General features: G+C 29.7%; 1 protein-coding gene across 7 annotated transcripts in view; it reads left to right on the forward strand.

The window, feature by feature from the left end:
* The window catches only part of LOC129740150 (inositol polyphosphate-5-phosphatase A), a 67,378-nt gene that overhangs the window by 11,727 nt on the left and 34,933 nt on the right, over window positions 1–20,718 (forward strand). For all 7 annotated transcript variants that reach the window (XM_055731756.1, XM_055731763.1, XM_055731759.1 and 4 more), the window contains one exon: window positions 6,717–6,947. In XM_055731756.1, coding sequence (XP_055587731.1) covers window positions 6,717–6,947 — 231 coding nt within the window. The remainder of the gene's footprint in view (window positions 1–6,716; window positions 6,948–20,718) is intronic.

The following is a 20,718-nucleotide window of genomic DNA, read 5'->3' on the forward strand; positions in this document are numbered from 1 at the left end:
TTCTCTCTCTATATCCATAACCGTCATCCATGTCTCGTTCGCGGTGAGCCGACCGACGGATTCAAGCCGATCAAATTTATTCGATTGGCGTGTGCTGTATCGGTTTCGCTTTGCTCCTTCTTTAATTTGCCCAGTCCGGTTCCATATCTGAATACCTACTACGTACCTATATGTACTTGCCTATCTACGTCTATAGTAGATCGGTTTTGTTTGTATAACTCCATCCGTACCAGTCCAGAGCTCAGCCAGCAGCTGATTTATGCGCTTATAATTCTCGGATGCCGCGAAAACGGCGAGCGAACGTCATCCGAAAAATACCTCTTCGATTGCCGCCCGGCGCGCTACGTTGGGAGGGCAGAAATTTCCAAGTTCGATGTGGATTATCGTATTGAATGACCCATACAATTTTCAAAAGTGGGATAGAGGGATTCCATACAATACGATAGAACGTTCGTATCTATTAGAAATTTTTTAAGCAAAAGTGAATACCCAAGTAACCAAAAGTTACATATCCCAAGTAACATTCAAAGTTTTATAGCAGGCTACTTGATAATGTTTAAGGTTTATAAGAGGCTTGAGGAGTTCAATAAAACTATCGGTGTTACTTGGGTATAATAAACCCAGTTCAAGTTGAATTTCTGCAAACGCTGGCTTCAGAAAGCTGAACTTCTAGGTACCGTCAAATGGGGCAACATGCAACACTTTTCAACTTCAATGGCTTCTAAAATCTTATTGCTTACAGATAATCATACCTCTTGTACATCAAAAGTTTTAAGGTTGATGGGACACCAAACTGGCGTAGTCAGAAAAATTATTGTTCTTACCAGTTATTTTTTAATTTACAAAAACATGCGATTTTCACCCTACTAAGAAAAAGGGGTAAGTTGCAACAAACTCTGTAATTAATGAAAAATCAAATGAAAACTTCTGAAAATTTAAAGTTTTGGATAGATTTGTGTTGTCATAATGCATAAAGCACCATTTGCAGTAATTTTTGGTTTTGTTCGGATTAAATTTAACACTTTTTCTGTCAATTTTTTTTAAAGAAATAGGTGTTATTCTGTTGCATACATTTAGGGGTAAAAAATACTTCAAAATATTCTTTTAGCTTAAATCATGAAAATAAATCTTTGGATGGATGAAATTTTAATGTTAACAAACGCATAATGCAAAACAATCATATCCCAGCATATGGAAACGAGATTTATGAGATTTAGTTCTGATTGCATTTTGTTGCATTTTGCCCCAGACAGCTAAATGGATTATAAAAACATTTATTTAAAAAAAATTGGTGATGGTCCGAAAAAAATTTATGCCCCAACAGTGTTAGTATAGAATAATGAAAGCAACATAAAGTTTGTAGGTGAAACCATTAAGCCAATCTGTCATACTAGGTAAAGTTTTTTACGGCATCGAAAAATGTAAAAAATTGTACATTTATTGCACGATTGTTTAAATTTTTTATAAGAATCGAAAACTTTAAAAAACTCTTTCACGATGTTAAAAACTATGTCATCATCAAATTGTAATCATTCAATGATAACTTTATTATAGTATATTGAAATAAAAATTAAATGAGTGTTGCTGTATAAAAATGTTGCATCTAATCCTGCTTTTGCATGATGCCCCGTTTGACGGTATTTAGTAACTCTCGAAATATTTTTATTGTCCATAAAAGAAACATTCATGTAAATATATTCAATCTTCTGAGCATTGAATGAACCTCTTTTTGGTGCTCGGCAAGGTTGTTATTAGTAAATTTTCAGTAAGCTCAATGTATAAGAATTTTTTGCATCTTATGAGATACAGATATTATACAAGAGACATTCTCTGAATAAATTTTCGTGTTCTTCCATGTAATCAATCAAATCAAAACCCACGTACCTATAGCTTAATCCTATTTTAAAAGTCTGCGAAAATTTTGTCGTTCACTTTAATTTAGTTGAAGAGAAAGACAGAATTTTTGAAATGTTGGTTTCAAATTCGAAAAAGGCTATTTGTCACTCTCTTTCTACGTGAAATAAGGAAAATGGAAAATTTGATTTCTACAAAAAATGACATTAAAATTCAAGTTAGTCTCAAATTTTCAACAGGTCATTTTTTGGGTCAACAAAACGAACAAAATTTGGCCCGGGAACTCGTTTTTGGTAAAAACGCATTTTGCTTCCCCCGGTCAGCCATATAAATGAAAAATTATGGAGGCAAAAATAGTACATATACCTTATATACAAAGAAATTGAATAGGAATTAAAAAACATGTTAACAAAACCAAATGAAATATAAGAATTGTTGAAAAAAGTTGCAAAATAGTAAAAAAAAACAAAAATTGAAAAAAATACTATAAATGAAAAAAAAAATTCAAACGAATTAAGAGAACAGAAAAAGAACCTTTAAAAGTAAAAGGAGAATCTAAATTTACAAAAATATAATAAAAATAAAAAGAACCCAAAAATCTAATCGAGAAAAACATTCAAATTTAAAAAATAAATTAATTAATAGCAAACTGTATGTGGATAAAAATTATATCCCAAATAGAACCAAAAAAAATATAGGAGCCAAACAAACAAAGCTAGAGATGAAATGAATAAGAAAATAAGAAAAAAACAATGATAAAAAAATGAAGTATAAACCAAAACATAAGAAAAACGATAAAAATAAATAGGAAAAAAATGATTTCTTTTGTTATGATTATAGTCGTTTTACCATCTTTATTGCATTCGCGACTTCATATCAACGTTGCCGTTGGCGGACAGTTTTTGAAAAACTTATCTGGTACAACTATGCTCAATGTTTACTCTTGGGCTCGAACTCGCGGATATTCGCTCAGGAGGCATTTGACTTGCCAACTAAGCTATATCACAAGCCCTATTAAAAAAAATGAGAAAATCATGGAATAAATTTAAAAAAAAAAATAGTAAAAATCCAAAAAAAATGTGAAAAAACGGGTAAAAAAATAAATAAAAAATGTGTAAAACCATCAATGGAAAAAGTGGATAAAATATAAATAAAAAAAAATTGAAAAAAATAATGAAAACAAGAAAATAATGGAAATGATGGAATAAATTAATGAAAAAAAGTCTTACATAAAAGAAAGAAAAATGTGCAATATAATACTTTCAGTAATTGGAAGAAAAATTGTGAAAAAAATATGAAAGAATTAATAAATTTAAAAGAAAATGATGACCTACAATTGTAAAATATTGAAAAAATTTAAATTAAAACAAATTAAAAAAATGAAATTAAAAAATTGAAAAATGAGAATTCAAAGAAATCAAAAATCAGAAACAAATAAAAAAAATAATAGAAAACAATAGAAAAATACAGAAGATACAAGAAGAAATAAATAAAAAATATATGCATAAAAAAATAACAAAGATAAAAAAATCTATAACAAATTAATAAAAGAAAAAAATATGGCTTCAACTTAAAACAAGTTAATAAACAAAAATTAAAAAAAATGGAAAAAAGGTAAAAAAAAATAAAAAAAAGAAGTAAAAATTTAAAAATTTAAAAAAAGGAAAAAAGAAAAAAATTGAAAAAACATAAAAAAAATGGAAAAAATAAAAAAAAAAAATGAAAAAAAAAAATGAAAAAAAAATGGAAAAAAATAAAAAAAATTGGAAAAAAATAAAAAAATGAAAATAATAAAAAAACTAAAAAAAATGGAAAAAAAATTGAACATAAATAAAAAAAAATTGAAAAAAAATGGAAAAAAATAAAAAAAAATTAAAATAAATAAAAAATAAAAAAAAAAAAATTTTAAAAATTGGAAAAAAATAAAAAAAATGAAAAAAAAAAAATAAAAAAATCGAAAAAAATAAAAAAAATTGAAAACAAATAAATAAATTGATATAAATAAAAAAATTGAAAAAATAAAAATAAAATTAAAAAAAATTAAAAATTGAAAAAAATAAAAAATTGAAAAATAATAACAAAATTCGATAAATATAAAAAAATTAAAAATAAATAAAAAAAAATTGAAAAAAATTTAAATTATAAATGAGAAAAAATTAAAAAATTGCTAAAAAATTGAAAAAAATAAATCAATAAAAAAATAGAAAAGAATAAAACAATATGAAAAGATAACACAAAAAAGAAATTAAAAAAAAAAAACATTAAAAAAGTAAAAAATAAAAAAAAAGTTAAAAATAAAAAATTGAAAAAATATAAAAAAATAAAAAAAAGTTAAAAATAAAAAATTGAAAAAATATATAAAATTTTTTTTTAAAAAATAGAAAATAAAAAATAGTTTTTAAAAAAATGGATAAAAATAAAATAATTGAAAAGAATTAATGAAAGTTGAAAAAAAAAATAAAAGTTATGAATTGAAATAAAAAAAAATATAAATTTTAAAAAAAATTTTAAAAATTAAAACAAAATTTAAAAATAAAAAAATTGAAATTAATTTGCAGCTTTATCGGTGAGGGTTAAAGAGTTGAAATGAAAGACGGATAGAAGATCAGAATAAAATTTTAAGGTGGTGAAAACAGCGAAGAGCATTTGGAATAGAAGCTTGACCACAATTAAGTGTATTGAAGAAGTAGTACCCAATAGAGGTACGAACGGACCGTTCGACACATGTGCGCTCACATGGCGGTCGAACCATCCATATTTAACTGTATCGAAAAATGTAGTGCCTCCTCTATTGGGTACTACTTCTTCAATACATTTCATTGGTGCGGGACAAAGAATTTAGTATGTGGTCAAGCTTCTATTCCAAATGCTCTTCGCTCTTTTTACCACCTTAAAATTTTCTTCTGATCTTCTATCCGTCTTTCATTTCAACTCTTTAACCCTCGCCGATAAAGCCGCAAATTAATTTCATAAAACAAATTCACGGTGATTTCTCTTCTTATAAATAGAAAAAAAATAAAAAAGGAAAAAAAATTAAAACAAATAAAAAAATGAAAGTAAAAAATAAGAAAAAAATGGTAGAAAAAAAGCTTGTAACACAATTTAGAGAAAACATACTGAAACAAGAAAAAAGTCGAGAAATTAAAATAAATAATTTAAAAAATGAAAATTAACCAATGTAGACTTCTATTACATTTCAACTCCTCTGGTCATTCGGGCCTACAAAAATAATGTAGAGAAAATTAACGAAAAAGTAAAAAATAGGTATTGAAAAATAAATATAGAGATAGATATAAATTAGAAAAGGTAGAGGAAAAATCAAAATCGTTCCCTTTTGGTTTGTTGTTAAAATGGAGAAATAAATAAAATAAATGAGAAAATTTAAAAAAAAATCGACAATTAATTGAAAAAAAAGGAGAGAACAATGGGAAATAATTTTAGAAAAAATTGAAGGAACAATTACAAAAAATGGAGAAATATTTAATTTTTTTAGGATAGAAAAAAGTAATGTAACATGAAAAAAAAAAGAAAAAAATAATACTTTTTGAAAACTGGAAAACTAATGAAAAATGTGCGAGCTCGGCTAAAATCCCGATTCGATGGGTAGTGATAGAGAAACAACAGAGCGAGCAATAGTGAGCAAAGAGCACATTCGAAATATACATACATGGACTGTACCGATAGAAGATCCAGCAATCGACTGATGGAGCTCGACATGTACGCATACTGGAATTTCTTTGGTCACGTTCACCGTGGTGTAATTAACTAACGCGGCGTTAGATTGAAACGAAAAGGGCGGGGTCAAGTCCTGTCGGTGAGCCGTTGTATTTTTTTTTTCGAATAAGATCATGATATTTACGGCTTATTTTCGTTCTTTCTTTGATATCTCATGTGTCTCTAATAATTTGCATCACCCTCGAAATTGTAATAAAAATAATTAAAAATATGAGAAGAGCAAAAACACAGAAAAAAACTAAGTTCAAAATTAAATTGAATTGAAATAAAAAAAAAATCAAGAAAAGCTTGACTTATGTAACAAAACTAGAAGCAAACAATAAAAAGCAAAAGATTATAAGGCAAAAAATAGCAAAATAAAGAAAACGAAACTAGCACAAAATACATGTTAAGAAAAATTTAATATAGACAGAATAAGGAATAACATTTGAAAAAAGTAAAATGATTTTTGCAAGGCAAGTATCACTGTAACGGCATCTTCGTTAATAAAGTTGAAAAAGCGGTAATGTGAGAGTTTATTTTACTTCAACGTAAGGATGATAGAGATTGTATTTTGGTTAAACAACAATTAATATTCTTTCACGTTGAACAGGTATCAAACTTTCATTCATAAACAATAAAGGCGTATTACTGTCGAATCATAATTTCAAATGAATCCTTTGACGAGTTTAATTTAGATTTATTTCATTGCAATTATTGCAAGAACATTAAACAGTTTACATGATTTCTAAAGTGAATTTTATTATGCTGGAATAAAAGTAAAATTCTTAAATTCAGCTCTTTTGTTACTTCTTAGATTAAATTAATGAGATTTTGTACAAATAGGCTCTTTCGCATATGGCGCGTCCAGGGATTATCCCATAACATGACCGAACAATGCGTAACTGGAAGAGCGTCATAAAAATTTGTGACCGTGATTCAATTGTTAGGTAATGTGCAATAATTCTTACATAAATATCATTGCCGTAAATCCCGTTCTACGAGTTACCTCCCGCGACCTTTTGCTGAATTTAACTATTTATGCGCTTTTGGTTAAATTTATTCCCGAGAGATCTTTCGGGATAATCTTCAATTCTACCGGTAATAATTTAATCTTTTTTTTTTGCTTTCTTCCCATTCCTTTCTAGCCCTCCCGGCTGCTCCAGATATGGATCAAAGAGTTTCTGAGGCACGTGGCCACCCAGCGGCCCGCCTTTATCGCCCTGCACCTGCAGGAAGTCGGCGGCAAGACGTACGAAAAATCGATGGAGTACGTGCAGGAGTTCATCAAGAATCTGTGCGAATCGGCCGAGCTGGCAGATTACAATCGGATCCGGGTCTACCTCGACGAGGACTACAACTCGGCGGAACATTTCACGGTAAGTGGATAGGTTCCAATTTTCGTTATCTAGCAGCAGGGCGGAACATAACCTCAAAAAAAAATGGAAATGCTGGCTGATTGAGGATTCTGGGCTGAATAAGATTGAATTTTCTCGAGTGGCTGATAAAGCCGCCGAGCATTTTCCACAAAAGTGTAGATTGGATTTGATGGAAATCTTTTTTTTTTTCGTTTTCTCCTCTTTCTTGTGATTGGTGGTTTTCTTTCTTCGATTGTTATTGTTGTTGAAACCGGAATGAAATGGGCCCGCTTTCCGCTTGATTGGATTTTCATCACGATTTAGCACTAAGAGTCGAGGTTTTTCTTTGGATCTCTCTCCCTTATTTTTCATCTCGGAATTATGGGGATTTTTCGGATTTTTGGATTGCGTGATTTTGGCGTTCTCGCGATTTTGATTCGATTATGTTTGTTGTGTGGGCAGGCAGAAAATTAAAGCGCCGGAAATATCATCGTCGCCATCACCAGGGCAAGTATTTTTGATTGTGTTTCCAGACTTCTGTCTCGATGTAATCGATAGGAGTTATTTGGGTGGTGAGAATATTTCTTGGAAACGATTCGATGATCGAGCCAGGCATTTGTAGTTGGAGCGATACTTGATCTCAATACATACATACCAAACTATTTTAAAATGATTTTGAACGAATTTTAGTCGGCTCTAATGTATAATTATTTCTTATCCCTTCAATATATGATATAATATTCTTATCCCTCAAAATATAAACATTGGCTTTGGGTTTGGAACTGAACAAATGAATACAGAATTTACAGTTCTGATTGCGGAAATCAAAACTCAAAACGAAAATTCAAAATAAGTGCTACAAACAACTTACCACAACTAGAAACTCAAAACTCGTAACTGAAATTCAAACTCAGAGCATAGATTTGAGAACTAAAAGCTCAAGAGCTAGAACTCAGAACTAAGAAAGTTGAACACACAACTCAACTTAGAACTTATAACTCAGATTTAGAATCCAGCATTCAATATAAGAGTAACCGAAAGCAGAAATCATAAAATAGAACTCAACGTTTGGAACTGAAACTTCGAAACTAAAAAATAAAAAAAAACATTGAAACTTAAAACTTTTATTTTAGAGCTCATATTCCAGACCTGAAAAATGTTCGAAATGTTCGGAATTCCAATATCGTACTCATTATGTAGAATGTTTGGTACAAATTTGCACTTCTTATCTAGAACTAAACAAACCTTAACAGAATTGAAAACATTGAACTTTAACAATTATCTTTAAATTTTTTTCAAATTTTGTCAAATAAGAGTTAGTTTTTTCTCATCTGTAAGTAATGAAATTACAAACTAAGTAGAAGAAACTACTCCTAAATGCGACATAGCGGGTTAAATGCATCTAAATAAAAGATCTTAGAAATGGATTTTGAGGGTGAAAGTATGTTATGAATTAACAAGCTCAAATTTTTTTCTAACTCAAACAAGCTTTTGAACTTTTTGATGTAATATTTTGAATTTAATAAAATATTAGTTAAGAAGTCCAAAACAAAAAAAATTGTGGGTGGATTTTGTTTCTTATTCGGATTAACATCAAGAATACAACAAACTTAAGCTTTTATGAATTGGGTGGCTACTCATTCGGGAAAGTCGGGATTAAAAATTCATCGGAAAAAGTCAGGAAATCCTCAAAAAATCAGGAATTTTTGACAGAGTTGACCTGTGCATATATTTCGGTGATTTGGTATGCTCCAGAGTAACTGGAAAAATGTTTTAACTTAGCCTCTGTTCTAAAAAAATAAACCTAAAATTTGAAGAAACTCAAAAATGATAAAATTGTAGAATTTAATCCAGTAATTACCGAAAAAAGCTGATAAAAATAAAACATTTTCCCTTTTTAGTTTATTTGTGACCTTTAATACATATGTTAACTCTCGTTTAGCTTTAGTGCTAAGCACTTCATCACAGAGCGTCATCTCGCTCACTGAAGTGTTCTTACATATTGTGGAATAATATTGTAAATTAATTGTTGAAATTGTTTTGACAGGTCTTTACGCCTGTTGGAGAAGAGGCCTGAGAGAAGTTTAACTTCAGGCGGCTAACACTGCCCAAGGGAAAAAAATAAAAATGTACCTATATTAATAATACAAGTACCTACCTAATATATAGCCTACATCTTTTTTGTAGAGGTAACGGAATGTCTTCATGAAAATTCTGACCATCAACTATTTTGCAAGTTTTGATTATCACTGATATTACGTTTCAAATTTAAAATGGCCCTTTTCGCACAACTTTGTGTTGCCGAATCAAACCGTGCCAAAATCAAACGAGGTTTTCATCAATTTTTTCCGCACAGAAGATAGAAGATTAGAGTCAGATGAAGGTGTTGAAATGAGCGGTGAAGTAATTTTTATTTTTCAATACCATTAGAGTTACCCCTATTTCACAAATAATAACTTTTTGCCTCATTATATACAAAGTTACGGTCTTGAACAAAGTTGCTTAGTGGGAAATTTCCTTCAAAGAATTTATAAATTGGCAAAAAAATTAAAATGATATTGATTTTTTTGAACATAATATTGAATTTTCCCATACAAACCTAAAAATCAAAATTTACTCATATGAACGTTTCTTGAACATTCTGTAAAAAAGTCATGGATGAGGACAAATCTTTGAAGACAGACCCCAGGGTTTAAGAAATTAAAAAAAGACCCCGAATTGACTCAGTCGAATGTACAGTAGGCAGGCGGCAAAAAGAGTAATTTCGAATTTTGAAAACCGACCGTATACATTTTGTAGAATCACTCAAAAACTGACCTGTGCAAAATTTCAGCTCAATTGGATTGGACTTTATTTAAGAGTGTCCCAAAGCGCTCAAGGTTTCGAGTTTTTGACCCTCAAAAAATACCAAAGGGAGGACTTAAAGAAATAGGAAAATTGGAATTTTAATGTTGATGCCAAATGACTTGAAATTAAATGCTTCAAAGTTATTCATGAAAAAAAAAGAAATAAAGTCATCAAAATTCAAAAGATAAATAAGTCAAAACGTACCAAAAATAGTTGAAAGCTAACAATTCAAGCACGATGGCACGCTAACGCGTAATGCTAAATTGGTCATACTCGATGCTTGATTTGGTAGATCTAACTGTTTTTAGTAATTATAATAATTTGTCTTGTGTATTTTCGTTTTTTCTCATATGGTTACTTACTAATGTCCCACTAAAATCACTCGGCGAGAAGGAAAAAAATATGGTAAACATACGTGCTGACTAAGCTTACAAATAGCTTGTAATGAACGGAATTGCTCGAAATAGAAAAAAAATTGAAAAAAATCGAAATTATCTAAAGCTAAGAAGCTTCATCAAAAAATTTATTTTACGGATTTATGACTAATGAATTTAGAACCAAGTGTTCTGTTCGACAAGAATGCCTCTTGAGTATGCTTCTATTCGTTTTATATATTTTATATATTCTTTGTCAATTTTTCTTAGCAGGGAAATTGACAAAGAAATTTCTGGAATTTTGATATATAATAAGTTTGATAAAACTATGCCTATGCTGACGATATCAACATTTAAAAAAAAAAATGATGATGAATTTGACTTGCCAAATTGCTGTTTTGAAAATTTTGAAACTTTAGGTAGGATTAAAATCAATTTAAAAAAAAAATCAATATTTTATAGATTAAACAAATGCTATCTAGTATTGGGCTTGTGATATAGCTCAGTTGGCAAGTCTATTGCCTCCTGAGCAGATGTCCGCAAGTTCGAGCCCAAGAGTAAACATCGAACACAGTTGTACCGGATAAGTTTTTCAATAACGATCCGCCAACTGTAACGTTGAAAAAGTCGCGAATGCCATAATGATGGTAAAACGACTATAATCGAAACAAAAAAAAATGCTATCTAGAACCCCAACTGATTAAGGAAGTTAACTCTTTGAAAATTTTAGGTGTTGAATTTTGCAGTAAAATTTTGGATATTATTAATTTAAATTATGATCGAAATATCAAAAATATAAAGTATATTTTCTATTAACATGAATCGGAAGAAGTCGGAAAATTTTTGTGGCCTGGATAAATTTTTAAGGTAAATAGGGATCAATTATATTTAAGCTGTACTGATGGAGATTTGAGTCTTGTAAATCATAAATCTTAAATAATGGCTTTATTTGCGAAAAATTTAAAGACTAAAAATACAAACAACATAATGACAAAAAGTTGCATTCTAAGTTATCCTAAACCCCATGTGGGGAGATAAGGGCATAACGGCCACCTTAAGGAAAACGCTTATTTAACTATAGAGAACAGCTATAATATGTGAATAACATCATTGTTTCGTTTTCAGACACTCAAATAGTCTATTGCCTAATTGGATGAAACTTGAAAAAGTAGATGCATTTTAAAATTTTTTGCCGAAAGCTGAAAACCAGTCACTGTAGGGGCATAATGAGAACCCTCCTGGGGCAGTATAAGCAACATTAATCGGGACACGATGAACGTTTTCTGGCGGGGAATCTAGCAGCGAATTCGACTCGATGAAGTCAACTGAATAATAGAGCTACAGCTTGACTTGTTTCATCTGACGATTTGGCCTATTGGTAAGGTGTCGAAGAGGCGTTCATCGTGCCCTGATTGATTGTGCTCTGATCGCCCCGAGTCAACAAATTTAAGTAAAAACGCGGTTTAAAATTGATTAAAGTAAAAAATCAAAATTTTTATGATAGTGAAAATTGAGAAACAATGTGTAAATCATGTTGCAGTGCGTACATTTCAGATCAAGATGATTTAAAGGTCATAAAAGCTTATTTGGTGGTGCTCAAAAATTATAATATTTTCATCACTTGAGAACCTAGCTGGTTATTTTTTTATATTTCTGTAAAGATGAAAAGGATATTTCTTTTTTGATGAAAAATTAATACTATAGATAGTACGAAACAAATCCTCACATAATTTTTTTTAAAAAATACGTACTTTTTTAGAAAAAAGAGTGCTCATTATGCCCTGGGTGCTCGTTATGCCCTTATCTTCCCTACTTCCTTTTTCTTTTAGAAACATTATTGAAGTAAATAAAAGTATAGTTATAAAGTAGTTATAAACCCAGATTTAGTCGAATGCGCTCAGATATATACAGATATACTAAATAGAAAAAATATTGTCCCAAAAGTAAAGTTAGATCATATTATACTAAGATATAATTTGGAAAAATTGTCTCCAAAAATATTCATCATCTGAGGACTGAACTAGGATTTTTTGTTCTTTAACGATATTGTACCAAATTGAGAGAAGCTTTTTGCTCATGGTGTTAGAAATTCGGTTAATGGTAATTGTCTAAGGTGCTCCATTGCAGATAATAATTATCACACACAGGCTTGCTAAAAAAGTGTTGGATTGGATAAAAGAAATGATCTGGAAAATATGTGAATTAAAAGTTTATAATTTAGAGGATCTTCTCTTAAAAGAAGTGGACTCGAATAATAAGAACGAAAAAGCTTCTCTGTGGTTTTCTAGCAAAGCAATGACACATTGCTTAATTTTTTTCCCGAATGCTTCATAGTATCAATTAAAAAGATAAATACGCAAGTTGAGATGGGAGAATCAAGAAGTTTATGAAAAAGAATTTGAAGATCGTTTGAATTGCTTTTAAATGTATGTGGAAAGAGAAAGATTAGCTTAGGATGTCAGGCTGGATAATTATTGTATATTAGCTTTTTTAAATAAATTAAACTAAAAAAAACTGTCCTAAATAATTGTTGTTAAACTTTCGAAAACTGTCTTCTATTGTCAATTGTGAATTTGACTTAATTTGTGCAAAAATATCCGAAATTGTTCAAATTATTCAAACCATTAGGTTTAAGCATTTTTGTAAAGATTTTATCTATTTTGATTGTTTTAAGAACCTTCGACAATTTTGGCATGCTGGAATTTTTTTTGTAAAATCTTTTTCTTAATTACAGACCTCATTCGATTTTGGCAACATGCCCGAACATTTTGTGTTGCCAAAATCGGATGTTGCCAAAACCAAACGGTTTTTCCCCTCAACTTTTTTTTTCATTTATTCCTTCATAAAAACTTTTATTATTTTCGTTAACATAATTTTCAGTATATATGTTTTTGATCCATTTAGCAGTTTTTTTTTGTTTATAATGTTGGTTTTTTTTAAAGTCATATTTGCTATTTTTCTCATTCTACAATATGTTTTGGCTTTCTTACAGAAAGGCATAGCGAATGGTCAGTTGGGGATATCATTAATTAAGGGTCCAAGACCCCACTTTATATATACCAATCGACTCAGCTCGACGAGTTACGAAGATGTCCGTGGATTTGTATGTTCCATTAAAACGTTCTTACCACATTAACTCCTATTCTAGGTTTCACGATTTTGATGAATTTAGTATCAAAAAATTGGATTTTTTTCCTGTAGGTCATATCTTAAAAAAAAATGTTTAAAATTGTTCTATTGCATAATAAATATCATGCTTATGTATAGGCTCCAAAAAAGGTAGTCATTTGCTCAGCAGCAGTAGCCAGCAATCGCTAAAATTATTACAGTGGTGATCGATAATTTGACAAAAAAGTTCATCAAACAGCCGAGAATCGATCACACGCCATCTATCATGAAAGTTCAGGCGGATAACCCCTTGACCACTAGTGAGCGTCGAGAAATGTTGCTCTCAAACTTAAACAGTTTGAAATATTTTGATAGTAAATGAATTCGTTAAATATCAGTTCGCTTATCCCCCAAAAAAACGTACTGGCCACCTTTTTTTAATATTGAGTGTGGTAATTTTTGCTATCGATTTTCCTTGATCATTATCTTTTTCATAGATTAATCATATATAATTCAGGTTTAAGGTATCCATCATTGTGTCATATGTTTCCAAAGATAATTTACACTCTGTAAGAAAGCCTCCAATCCACTGTTAAGTGTATTAAATCGGGTTTTATTATTTTTTCTCATTTTAGTCTTTTGTATGTACAGATCCCGTTCGATTTTGGCTACATGCTCAAACATTTTGTGTTGCCAAAATCGAAAGATTTTTTTCTCTTTTTTTTTTAAATAACTATTATTATTTTCATCAACGTTATTTTTAGTGAATTTCCGACCATTTTTAGTTATTTTCTATTAATTTATTATCATGTTTTGGATGCACTTTGCTCTGTTGTTGTTTAGTTCATAATGCTTGTTTTGTTTCGTCATATTTGTTGTTTTTGTCATTCTTCATAATTTTTAAGTTGTTTTTTTTTGTGATTTTTAGTTGGGGTCTGTATTTCCACTGTGGACAGCTCGAAATTTTATTTTTTTTTTTTCATTTTCCTAAATCTTGAAAATGGTGCCAAATTGTCAAAATTGTTCTCTAATATGTGTGTCAACTTAGCATAGCATAGGGTGACTACACACATCTAGCATTGGCTGATACACGAGGTACAACTAATAATCAAGCCCAACACAAGATGCCAAAATGAGTACCTGGATTCAATACTCATTTCAAGTGTTGTTATTGAGAATCAGTGTGGTACCACAATGCACACCGTGGCAAGTCAATGTAATCATATAGGGATAGTCTGAACAGCTAAATCAACTTTTCAGATGCAGAGAACTCATACGACCCTACATATAAAGATGCTTTTTCAGACAGGAAAGGGAAAGGTTATTCGTTTTATTGGAAATCCTACTTGGTAGATAGTATTGATGAATAAGGAAAAGTGATGTAGTTTAAACTAACAAAAGTATTCAACACTTCTTAGAAATGAACCTTATTTAAATGGACAGATCTCACCATAAAACGACCATTACTGCGCCAAATGGGACTGGGATACATCCAGAGGAAACTTGTAAGCGATTAACTGCTGAATCTGCCATGATTTTGAATTAAGCTTCTCCGGAAAGCTCTTCCGGCCATGTTCCATTTCAATGCAGGTACGTTATCCAATCCGTAAAATTCAGGTCCACACAATTCGATTCACTTCACTTTTAACGTTAATTTTTGAAAATTTTATCTATTTTAAATTTTGCTGCTGAGAAAAACATACCCGTCATTACCACCTGTTCTCTAATATGTGTGTCAACTTGGTTGAATTATACTACGGAATCAAAGTAATCGAAATATTGTTACTTTGGTTGAATTAAAGGGAATTTGCGATTGCTTTGATTTAGTCAAAATTGTTGAATTTTAGTAAATCTCTCTCAATTTAATGATATTTACTAATCTCTCCCATATTTCAATTTAAATTTTTTGCAAAGATTTGATATTTTTAGCTTATTTGACTTTTTAGAACGAGAGTAGAAATCTGTAGGAAATGTTTACATTTTTTGATAAATTTTTACTATATTGAACGAAGACGTCTAACAATTTTCATTATTTTCAAAATACCGGCAGCCTTAAGCATAAAGAGATGGCGTGTTTAGCTCAAATCGTTTTTGACCGTAACATCATTATAATTGGCCTTAACATTCGGTACTTTTCTGTCGTTTAGGTGTCTTAAGAGTTTTCTGAAAATAAAACAGTCCTTGAAAGGACCTTCAGAATTCGATTTAGTCGTTGTCAATCAAAAACGTTTCCAATAAGATAAACTCAGAACTTCGAGATGCAACCCCATAAAAAGTTGACGATGCACATCCAATGACTAAGTACCCCAGATGCAGATAAATCGTTCGCTCTAGGATCTAGGTCAGATAATTTCAAGCGACTGTAAATGGCGTGTGCAATCATATGATGATGGTGAGTGATACGCATTCCTGGCAAGTGCATTCCTGAGCGTAAGATACACGTAGCCGTAGGTACATTTCTCTTTATGGTATATTTAGTTACACAGTTGTTCACTCGAAACCAACCATTTGTCCAGTCATGGAATCGAGTCAAGTGACCACACCAAAAGAAACCATAAGAAATGCACAGTTCGATAGTTTGTTGCATTTGTTGTTGTTGCCTGTCCAAACATTATGAAAGCTGCAGGATAAAGTTCTACGCTATTCGTGTTAATGTCATTTTGTTGTGCCCACGTCAAACTACTGGCAGTCATTAGACACCAAAACAAATACCTACCTATCTTTCTTCCTTCCTCTGTTAAAAAAGGGTGGGTCGAGGCGTTGATGAAATTTCCACACACAGCAAGTCCAACTGATCACAACCATCGGTAGAGTGATGATAGAGATGGCGATGATATTGTTGGCAGGTTGCATATTGTCGTAGTTTAAGTTGGTACAATCTAATTTCATATTTAAAAAAAAATCATTTTTTTTACTAAATGAGACAAGGCCAGTAAATACTCAAAAGGAAATGCAACACTCTTTTGGGTGAAATATTTTTCTACATGGGTAAACATCAATGATCTTCCAGGTGAAACAAGTTGAAAGTGTAATTTTCGAAATTCAATTAAAATCTATTAAATACTTCTCATGGTCTTCTTACTTTCATTTCATCTTTCTCATAATCATTTTAGTTTTAGAAGATCTTCCAAATTGTTCAAAGTTTTACTAGTGTAAACATTACATTTAACCTAGTTTACCCTAGGGTTCACTTATTTTTAACCATCCCATAATATATTGACATTCTAAGGATGAATTCCGAAACTTTTCTATCAAAAATGTTTCCAATGTACATATTTTCTCCAAAATTATGTTAGTGTTTAAAATTAAATCTGGAAAACACCGGTGATTTACCAACCAATTTTGAAGCACTCTAATGGTCGTTTCGGTTAGTAAGTGGTCGAGTTTTTTTTCTCATTTACTTCTGCTCACCCGTCACCGCCCTTTTGCACGCCCAACAATGTAAACAATATCGATTTACGTGCATTCATCCGGTTGCTCGGTAGCAAACCCATAGTAATACATAGTCATGATAATAACTGATGAGAAAAAAAAGTTGAGCAAAACACAACAATATTGTTTCGAAAAGTGTTCCTTTTCGCGCCATTTCAGGAAGTGCACTGGCACTAACCCAATTTGAAGTGGGGTAAATTAGAACCATTGGCTTCTCCCTCGGGTGTATGTGTGGGATGGGAGGAGAAAATTTATTTAGAGTAAAGCATCGTGGCAATTTAATCAATTGCAAAAGTTGAGTTTTTTTTATAATTTGCCTTTAAATTAAATTTGGAGTATGGCGTATGGCGATCATTGAGGTTGGATGTTATTTAATACAGGTATGATAGATTTTATTTTCAAAAACCATCAAGGAATTTCTCAAAATAGAACACGCGGCTCCTTCAAAAAAGTCCCAAATATTCAGGCCGAATAGCTCGAATTGAAAGGCCCGAATAAAATTAATCGTTCCACATTTGCAAAATCCAATAATCATAAAACTAAGAACCGAGGAAAAATCCGCAAAGCAATATACCTCGAAAGAGCGCGGTAATATGTTGAACCAATGCAGCAATAAATATCAACCTGTGTTGTGTGATCGAAAGCGAAGAAATCGAATCGCTATGCAAATGAAATCCGAGTATGGAGCAACGAATTTGATTTGTTACACCTGCGAATGCTCTCGACGTCCGTCGTCGAAATCGTGAATCAAATTTCAAAACAGAGATCCATCATCGTCCGTTCCGTACGTCTCGCCACCGCACCGGTAGTAAGCATTCGGATTCCAAAATCTTTCAACGGCTTCTAGCTGGCTTTCAATAAAGGTATTAGAATGAGACCGGTTTGGATTCAGCGTGAAAATTTTAGCCTTTTTAGGCTTCGAACTAAGTTTTGGCAAACCATAAAAAAGCCTTTATGGATAAAATACGACTTAAAAAAAATATACATTTTTGGCAACACTGTTTAATATTTTAAATTTTTTTTTTCCAAAAACCCCAGTTGCTGCAAAAAATTTAAATTAAAAATTGCTTCACAAATATTTCTGAAGTTTTGGCAACACTGTGTACTATTTCTATTTTTTTTATTCAAAATTAATGTAATGGAACAGCAAAATCTAACTTTCAATCTATTTATTTCAAAAAAATATTATGAAATATTTTGTATCAGTCAAATCTAACCTTTTGAAGTCAAAAATCAAGCCGGTCTACTGAAAATACACACACACTTCCAGTCAGTTACCACGTTGAGCTTGAATGAATACACAGGTGTGCGAAAAGCTTGACCGATTTTTGTTTTTATCGCTCTACACGCTTATTTCAACGCAATCAAATATAGGCTGAGAAGAGGTTCGAAAGAAATTTCTACGATTTGAAATGCGAACAACAAGAAGCGAACGAGCTCCAAATCCATCAGAAAACCATCATAATTCTGCTGTCATCGGAAATGGCTGCTGTTGCTGCTCCTGTGAGTCATGGTTGGCTGGAATCATCATTATCAGGATGTGCGTCAACTTTGGCTCCTTATAAACCTGATTCGTCGCTCTATGTAATCGATTTTTTTCGTTCTTCTTCGCAGTTCTGCCTTACGGGAAAAAAAAACTTGTCTGTCAAAAGTAAAATCTTTTTGAATTTTTTTAAAATTTATTATTTTACATCGATACAACTGTGTTCGATAGTTGTACCGGATAAGTTATTCAATAACTGTCCGCCAACTGCAGCGTTGATACAAAGTCGTGAATGCCATAAAGGTGATAAAACGACTATAATCAAAACAAAAAAAAATACATTTTTTCATTTTTCTATTTTATATTTTTTCATTTTTACATTTTACATTTTTAAATTTTTACATTTTTACATTTTTACATGTTTACAGTTTTACATGTTTACACTTTTATATTTTTACATTTTTACATGTTACCTTGTTGCATTGTTACATTTTTCAATTTTAAATTTTCAAAATTTTTAAAATTTTAACATTTAAATATTTTGACATTTCTACATTTTTACAATTTTTACATTTTTACATTTTTACATTTCAACATTTTTACATTTTTACATTTTTACATTTTTACATTTTTACATTTTTACATTTTTACATTTTTACATTTTTACATTTTTACATTTTTACATTTTTACATTTTTACATTTTTACTTTTTACGATTTAAAATTTTTATATTTTTACATTTTTCCATATTTATATATTTACATTTTTAAATTTTTACATTTCGACATTTTGACATTTTTACATTCTTACAACTCTACATTTTTACATTTTTACCATTTTTACATTTTTACATTGTTACATTTTTACATTTTTATATTTTAACATTTTTATATTTTATTATTTTTACATTTTTACATTTAAACATTTTTACATTTTTACATTTTTATATTTTTACATTTTTACATTTTTACATTTTTACATTTTTACATTTTTACATTTTTACATTTTTACATTTTTACATTTTTACATTTTTACATTTTTACATTTTTACATTTTTACATTTTTACATTTTTACATTTTTACATTTTTACATTTTTACATTTTAACATTTTAACATTTTAACATTTTTACATTTTTACATTTTTACATTTTTACATTTTTACATTTTTACATTTTTACATTTTTACATTTTTACATTTTTGGGACTATTCAAATATTACGTAACGCGTTAAGGGGAGGGGGGGGGGGGGGGGTATAGCAGTTTGTTACGGTCAGTGGATTCTGGATAGAAAATCTTAAACGAATGTGTTACGTAAGGGGGAGGGGGGGTTGAAAATGATCGAAAATTGTGTTACGTAATATTTGAACGGTCCCTTTACAGTTTTATAGTTTTACATTTTTACATTTTTACATTTTTACATTTTTACATTTTTACATTTTTACATTTTTACATTTTTACATTTTTACATTTTTACATTTTTACATTTTTACATTTTTACATTTTTACATTTTTACATTTTTACATTTTTACATTTTTACATTTTTACATTTTTACATTTTTACATTTTTACATTTTTACATTTTTACATTTTTACATTTTAACATTTTTACATTTTTACATTTTTACATTTTTACAATTTTACATTTTTACATTTTTACATTTTTACATTTTTACATTTTTACATTTTTACTTTTTTACATTTTTACATTTTTACATTTTTACATTTTTACATTTTTACATTTTTACATTTTTACATTTTTACATTTTTACATTTTTACATTTTTACATTTTTACATTTTTACATTTTTACATTTTTACATTTTTACATTTTTACATTTTTACATTTTTACATTTTTACATTTTTACATTTTTACATTTTTACATTTTTACATTTTTACATTTTTACATTTTTACATTTTGACATTTCGACATTTTTACATTTTTTTACATTTTCAAATTTGTACATTTCAACATTAATACATTTCTTCATTTTTACATTTTTACATTTTTACACTTTTACATTTTTACATTTTTACATTTTTACATTTTTATTTTTTTACATTTTTACATTTTTACGTTTTTACATCTATTTATTTTTACATTATTAGATTTATATTTTTGCATTTTTGCCTTTTTAAATAATTACATTTTTAACATTTTCACATTTTTAACATTTTCACATTTATACATTTTTATATTTACATTTTTACATTTTTACATTCCTACATTTTTACAATTTTGACTTTTTACTTGCTGGTTTCCTGATTTCCTGACGTTCTAATATCTGTCTTTCCGACTTTCTTAGTTTATGAGTCTATGAATAAGTGAGTTCCAGATTCTATCAACTCAGGCTTTCTGACTTTCTGATATGGCGTTTGTTATTCTCTGATTTCTTTGCAGCTGAAAAATTCAAGTTCTTATTGATACTTTCAAGTTCCAAAACAAGTCTAAATGACCTTCTATTCAGCTTTCAGTGGTCTTTAAATTCAGCTTTCAAAAAATCGTAAGATGAACAAAAAATTCTCTCTATTTCGTCCTAGGTATCAG

This window comes from Uranotaenia lowii, chromosome 1 (genome assembly GCF_029784155.1).
Source record: "Uranotaenia lowii strain MFRU-FL chromosome 1, ASM2978415v1, whole genome shotgun sequence".
NCBI classification, from domain to species: Eukaryota; Metazoa; Arthropoda; class Insecta; order Diptera; family Culicidae; genus Uranotaenia; species Uranotaenia lowii.